Below are 7,410 nucleotides of genomic sequence, written 5' to 3'. Positions count from 1 at the left end.
TTTCCTTGAGTTCCTCTTTATATTTAATTTCATTCTTTTATTTTATACCCTCTATGATAGTTTTCAGTTCAGCACTAGTCCACTGTATATTTTTATGCCCAGATAAAATAAGAGAAGAAAATACAATTGAAAGTGATTTTTTTGAGCGTGCGTGGAGACCATGGCTTGGAAAAGAATCCCCCGTAAACCTCCACGCCTTCATACTTAAAAATATTTATTGCATTTTCAAATGGTGTGTGTGTGTGTGTGTGTGTGTGTGTGTGTGTGTGACACATGGAGGTCAGGGGACAGCCTGTGGGAGTCAGTTCTCTCCTTCCACTATGTGTGTCTGGGGCACGGAGCACAGGCTTGGCTGCAGGTGCCTTTACTGGCTGAGCCATCACTTCAACCCCCTCAGGACTTTTCTGTTTAGTGTTATGCCCTGTGTTTTGGCCTGTGGGGACCACATAGGGCATGTCAGTATGCTTTTTTTTTCCTGTGACATTTGCCACATTCTAATGAAAACCTGCATAAGCAGTGTCTCCCCAGGGCTGGCTCTGTCTGGGTTTACTCTGAGCCAGCACCCAATGTGAACATCTGTGCTTTGGGCTGACCTCTCAGTCAAGGTGTATGGAGAGTAGTCAGGGAAGATAGGCTTGGATTCTGGTAGATACTGCAGCCAGGATGACTGGTGTTTTCTCCTGCAGTCATGGATGGTTGCCTGAGTTCCAGACTCGGCACTGGAACACTGTCCTTGCTACAGTTTTTGTTAAAGGCGTCCCAGGAAGAGACACATGGGTGCTTTTTGAAGGGATTACCTTTGATTTTGGATGGAGGCAAACTTCCCAATCTGAAAACTCCTGCGAGCTAGGTCGAGGCTGAAGGCCTTGGCACAGGGCCAGCAGGCTGGAATCAGCACTGTCCAGGGTCCGCAGACTTTGAGAGGTCATGGTGGAGATGGGTGCTCAAACCATGAAGCAAGATAAATGTAGCTCCGGCAGTGCCAGCCCAACTGTCTGGCATCTTCCGACTGTCTTCAGCTGTTAGATGACCTGTCACCTCCTCTGCTATTGATGCTTGTGTGGGTTTGGGGACCCTACTTGATCAGACTCCTTTCTGCCCTTCACAGCTGGGTGGTGGCTTCTCCCAGGCCACAGACTCTTTTGCTTTGCTTACCTGTGTGTGGTAGGCTCAGGGCTTCTGCTGCTCCTGGGTGTGGCCCAGAGGAGGACCAATAGGTATTGGACTGTGCCAAGCAGTGCTAGAAAAAGTCAAAGAATGTGGACTGAGTATGTCCAGCTAGTGGCTTGCCCAGTGGTGAGGTAGGAGAGAGGGGCTCTGGGTGCCCCAGGACTCCAGGCAGAGGAGGGGGTTTGTGACCATGTGAGTAACTCAGCCGGAGTCTCAGAAGTTCTCTGCAGAACCCTGGGCTTTATTGGAGCCATCTTACTTGAGTGGATGAGACACTTGTTAAGCACCTACAGTGTGTTGGCGCCTCAGTCATGTGAAGGAGATTTAGAATCTGCACATTTTCAAGAAAAGCCCAGATCTGGAGCAGCGAAAGTTGCTTTTAAATATTTTCTGTCAGATACAAAGGCTATGTATGGCCATCCATACATATATCCATGCATACATGCATCCATCTATTCACACATCAGTCCACCCACCCACCCACCCATCTATCCATCCATCCTTCATTCATTCACACATCTATCCACATGTCTGTCCATCCATCTGTCCGTCCGTCCATCCATCCATCCATCCATCCATCCATCCATCCATCCATCCATGTATATATCCATGCACCCACTCGTGGTCCATTTATGCATTCATGCATTTATGCATACACCCATCTCTATGTCCATTTATGATGCATGTGCGTGCATCCGTCCATGTTTTCATGCATCCATCATCCATCATTTTATACTTTGGTTTCTCATTTATCTCAGATACAGGGCCAGGACCAGCATTGGGAGCTTTGATCAGGGATGATCTGGGGACGATGGGTATAGACTCTGATACAGCCTAGGAGGCGTGGTAGAATATCATCCTCAAGGCTTTGAGCCAGGAAACATGTGGTCAGCCCCAGGGGAGAGTGTTATGAGAAGCTACAGGAGGCTCCATGCAGATTCCTGGTTGTCAGGGAAGCCCTGAGTGACTGAGCTGGGGTTGAGGAATGAGGAGGGAACTGGGCTGGTGTCACCCTGGCATATCCTGAGTTGCTGGCTTTCCTGGAGGGCAGCTTCTACGCCTAGGAGGCTGGGTGTTCCAGAAAGAGAGGGCAGAGTGGGTTGTAAGCACCCCTGGAGTCTGGTATGTTGTGGCTGTGGTGACAGAGTGTGGAATCAGACTAGACATAGCTAGGGCACAGGAGCTGGACTGGGACCTTTAATCTGGGTGTCAGCATCCCATACAGTGGGCATCTCAGCACAGCCTGCCCCCACCCCCTGTCCTGGTCAACACTGTGAATCCAGAGAGAGGCCATCTTAGAAGAGGATGAGACTTAAGATAGTACCCCAAATGGAGGGGATGTGTCCACCAGTGCTGGACCAGGCAGGCCCAGAACCTTCAAACTTGGTTTTCTTGCTGGGGCTTTATGGAGCAGGAGACACAAAACTCCTCCTGTCCTCTCCTTAACTTCAAGGGGAGACTAGTAGGGAAGTAGGAAGACATTAGGTGGTGTCCCAGCATCACCTGAACTCATTCCCTGTGATCTCTTCACCCCAGAGGCCTGCTGGCAGACAGCCAGAGGGACAAAAAACAGGAAGGTCCCTCAGGGCCTGTGAACTTGCCACCCTCTCTGCCTCTGCTCTTTCCCCAGGCCTGGTGTGGCTGGGTCACTCACCTATCCTACCCTTTGGTGGTGCCTATTATGATCATCTAATTTATAGAACCCTCACTGTGCATTATCTTGTTTCTAAGCTGTTTCCTTCGGGATACTACTGTCTGAAACACATTTTTCTGTTTATGTATGCATTTACCCCCACCTCCTGCTCCCAACCCACTCACTCCTTGGGGACAGGGACCTCTTTATATTTTCAGTGTTTTTTTGGGGGGGCACAGGGAACAGGGGAAGAAGATCAAGGTGGATTCCTCCCTCCCTCCCTTCTTCCCTTCTTCCCTCCCTCCCGCCCTCCCTTCCCCTGCTTCTCTCTGCATCTCCCCCCACCCCTGGAGTAGTCCTAGCAGGACTTCGCCACCCCCCAGCCAGGACCTGTGAGCTGGTTCAAGGTCACCCAACTGGACAGGGGACTAGGACTCAAGCCAGTCAATCACCCACCACGCACATGTTACTCCATTTTGGGGACCAGGTGTGAGCATTTCCCAGCTGAAAGCCGTTTTCCGGGGAAGCTCCTCTCCCTCAGTGGACTGCAGAGCTGAACGCGGGTGTGCCGGCAGCCGCTGCAACAGCCCCATAAACACGAAATGGAAGCTCAGAAGGAGGCTCTGGGTTCTGGGTTTCCTTGGTTTCTCTAGGCAGGACCTACGGTGAGTCCTCCTTATATGAAGTGCAGCATGGCACTGCAGGGCTGGCATCCCGGGACTCCTGAACCTCCTGCTGCCAGGCAGCTTTCCCACTGAGGTGTCTCTACTGACGCCTGCTTCCCTGGGGGGCAGTGCATGCGCGCCCGAGGCCCCGGATGCCCTTTTGTCCAGGCGGGGCCCTTGATGGGCAGCTGACATGAGGCCGGCAAGGGAGGAGGTCTGTGGCTCCTCAGACTTTGACTGAACTCTACAGACACCCATCCTCCGCCAGGTCTGTGCTGGGTGCTAAGGAGGGAGTCTGGAGAGACAGTCCATCCGTGCACACACTTGTCTGTCTGTCCGTCCGTCCATCCACCCATGTTTTCACCATCTGTGAAGCTTTGTGATGGGCCACCCGGGAGAGACTAATGGAAGAATAGTCACAGCTTGAGTTTATGGAGCACTTGCTGTGTACCCCCAGGCCATGTGACAGCCACTTTACATGGGTGTCATCTTGTTTACTATTCACGACTCGGAGGCTGGGACTGTTGTTCTCTTCATTTTGTGGGTGTCCAGACAGCCCATGAGAGTGCAGAGCATTTGTTTGTGGTCACAGCTGGTAGCATGCAGTAAGCCATGGAGACACGTGCTCTCCTCTCTCCTCTCAGCAGATACCCAGGCTTCTCACAGGGCCCCAGCAGGAAGGTTCTTGTCTGAGACCTTGTCTGCTCAGAGGTGAAGGGTTGTCCCCACCTAGACAGGAGGACAGTGACTCAGACTGGGAGAGCAGGATCAGGCCACATGGATAGGGCTGGTGTTTCAGCTCTCACTGTGACCCAGGGTCAGATTCTACTCTCTCTCTCTCTCTCTCTCTCTCTCTCTCTCTCTCTCTCTCTCTCTCTCTCTCTCTCATTCTCTCTCTCTCTCCCCTCCCCTCCCCTCATTTCCTTTTTAAATTCTTTAAAAATATTTATTTATTTTTATTTTACATGCATTGGTGTTTTGTCTGAATGTGTGTCTGTGTAAGAGTGTCAGACTCCCTGGAGCTGGAGTTATAGACAGTTGTGAGCTGCCACGTGGGTGCTTGGAATTGAACCCAAGTCTTCTGGAAGAGCAGACAGTGCTCTTCTCTATAGCCCAGGCTGGCCTCAAACTTGAATGATCTTGAACTCCTGACCACCTGTTTCCCTTTTCCTCTGAGTGCTGGGCTTACAAATGCGTCTCACCATATCTAGTTCTCCTGTCTTTTTTTTTTAAAGATGAGGTCTGAAACTCACAACAGTCCTCCTGCCTCAGCCTCCTGAGACTACTGATGTACCTTACCTTGCCTGACAAGAATGTCCCTTTCTTTCCATGTTTTGAGAGGAGAAGAGATTATTGCTATTTTATTTTACCTTGTATGGGGATGATTGAGCTTTTTTTTTAAGAATTAATAACCCGTTTCTCCTTGCACATAATTAAAATGTTCTCCATTCTCTAATTTTTGTCATTTTCCTAATCTAATTTGTTTTCAGAGTGTGTCGATTCCCCTTCTGAGCACAAAGCAAGGGGGATTTTTCTTCTTTTAATGTGACTGGGATCCAAGCGTCCAGAAATCATTTAAACTACATGATTTTCTCCTTGGTTAAATACAGCGCAAACAGGGTTGTTGGAGGATCTTAAAAAAAAAACACAACCTGAAAACAACAAGGCAAAAAAAGATCTTCAAGTCACTGCCTGCTCACACACTGGGGAGAGAACCACAGTGTCAATAACCAGGCACATGCCCACCAGGACAGGACGCTGCCTTTCTGGCCTGGCCTATGCCTCTAGGAGCCACACATCAGGCTCAGCATCTGCTGCAGGGGAGTTTTAGTCCAGTTAAATTCACCTGTAAACCACACCTTTCCCCTGAAAGAAAAATTAAGAGACGAAAAACGATAGAATTTTCGCTGTGTGGTTAAGTGGGTTCTTGGGTCCTGGGACCCGGTGGGGACAGAGTGATGTGCAGGGAGGGAGATCCTCTCACTCCAGCTTTCTTCCTGGGGTCACCACCCTACCTCAGCAGAGGAGCTGCAAGGCCACCACCTGGAAAAACCCTTCTCGGGGAGCCTCTGAAAGATGTCTCGAGGCTAATTTGATGTTGAAGGAGTTTTCTTCCTGGGCTGTTGTCCCCACCTGCTTAGGCTTGCTGGGGTGAGGGTGTGGCCCTTCGGATGTGTTTGGGGGGTATGTGGGGGAGGAGGTGGAGTTAGATAGGAATCCTTCCTGTTCCCCAAATCTGAAAAATAGAAATTTAACTTCCATGTTTACAAAATACCAGCCATTGTCTTGTCCCCAGCTTAGCTACTCTGTAGGCTCTGAGGATCTTGTTGGAGGGGAAAAAAATGTCTGAAGTATTTAAACATGTTGGACCATGCATGCATCCGTCCATGGCATCATCGGTTTATTTTTTTTTTCCTCATGATCTCCTCCCTCCCTTCTCTCTTCTTTTTACCAAAGTATATTCATCAAACTGCTGAGTTGGAAAGATTTGTAATGAGTTTTTGAGCTGTGTGCGACTGTGTTCCCCCCTCTTCCCCCCACCCTTCCCCTCTTTCTAAATCTTCATCTGACATTAAATAAAACAAATCCCAAACAGATTAACTGTTACATGGTTCTGCTCCGTCTCTTCAGTCTGTTTGCAGGTCTGGCGGGGGACCCGGCAGCAGTGGTGTCGGTGGGAGATGCCCGGGTGGCCCACGGAGGTCCATGTGGCGCCCTAGGTGGGATCCTGGCATCCTGAAGGCCGAGGCCCTGGCCCTGCTTCCCTGCGGCCTGGGCATGGCATTTTCTCAGTCACACGTGATGGCCGCGAGGCGACACCAGCATGGCCGACTCATCATCGAGGTGGACGAATACAGCTCCAACCCCACCCAGGCCTTCACCTTCTACAATATCAACCAGGGCCGCTTTCAGCCACCGCACGTGCAAATGTAAGTGCTAATGCCCAGGGTCCGGGCCAGTATAGGGACTTGGGTACCTCCTGGCTTCTGGTATGTCCATAAACACCTATCCCAGGGGCTCATGGACCAAAACCACTCTGTGCTGCACTTGGGTTGAAGTTGGGAGGACCCAAGCACCAAACTTGTGGTCCCAGGGACCCAAGCTGGCTCTTCATTCCATTTTATTGGACTTGGTGAATGCTTCCAAAGTGTTTGAAAATGAGTTGATTGCATAGAGAGGTCCAAGACTTGATGATGGAACCAGAAGTTTTGCAACCGCAGGCACACTTATTCTCGGGGAATGTCTAGGAGCTGAGTTTCAGCTGTGCTTGGGATATGACTTTACCAGGGAGACCGAGTCACAGACAGGGAAAGGGTCCTGCTGTAGGCCCAATAGTAGGTTAGGACCCCATCCTGGATGACTTGTTTCCTCTCCTATTGTTTGACCCCATGCCTCTGGGATGTTCTACGGAGGAGGTCTGGGGGTTCTGTACCACCTCCTCTCAGATTTGCCTAGACACTTTGATAGTGTCTCATGCGCCTTCTTGTACAGGATACTGGGTTAGGGTCGTCTTGATCCCGCACAGAGGGAAGAAACTGATGACTCCCTACTGACAGAACAAATAGGTAGTGGCTATGGCCAGTGTGACCCAGTGCTGTGGGGTTGCTAGAAGCCCCTCTCAAGAGCATTAGATTATCCCTGGGGCTGCAGACACTGAGCTTCCTCGAGGGGCTGGAGCTCTACTTCTGAGCAGTGAGTGGGCTCATGAGGTCCCAGCAGCTGTCACTCAGGAACAACGTACAATCTTAGCGGGCAGCACGGTGGCGTGGCGGAATCGTGTGTGGCTACTCCTTCCTGTGTGGCTTCCTTCAGCCCCTTGCTCTGTTAAATGATCTTCGGAGGAGATAATTCATTGGAAGGAAAGCATTGACTGTGGCAGTTGTGTGGTTGGGGGGGTGGTGGTTTCCAATGTGGGCGTGCCTATTTTCCCAGCAGCACTTG

At 50.5% G+C, this 7,410-nt stretch overlaps 1 protein-coding gene across 5 annotated transcripts in view; it reads left to right on the top strand.

Moving 5' to 3' along the window:
• Nucleotides 1-7,410, top strand: part of Mpped1 (metallophosphoesterase domain containing 1) — a 72,537-nt gene that overhangs the window by 5,646 nt on the left and 59,481 nt on the right. For 3 of the 5 annotated variants that reach the window (XM_013111005.3, XM_040754067.1, XM_040754066.1), the window contains exon 2: nucleotides 6,100-6,398. In XM_013111005.3, coding sequence (XP_012966459.1) covers nucleotides 6,175-6,398 — 224 coding nt within the window. In that variant the 5' untranslated portion in view covers nucleotides 6,100-6,174. Of the gene's footprint in view, nucleotides 1-3,312; nucleotides 3,469-6,099; nucleotides 6,399-7,410 lie in introns of those variants that run through there. The other 2 variants (XM_013111004.3, XM_040754068.1) reach the window with 2 other exon arrangements.

This window comes from Mesocricetus auratus, unplaced genomic scaffold (genome assembly GCF_017639785.1).
Source record: "Mesocricetus auratus isolate SY011 unplaced genomic scaffold, BCM_Maur_2.0 Super-Scaffold_100010, whole genome shotgun sequence".
Taxonomy (NCBI): Eukaryota; Metazoa; Chordata; class Mammalia; order Rodentia; family Cricetidae; genus Mesocricetus; species Mesocricetus auratus.
Note: the sequence above shows the minus strand (reverse complement) of the source record. Positions and strands in the feature narration are given on the sequence as shown.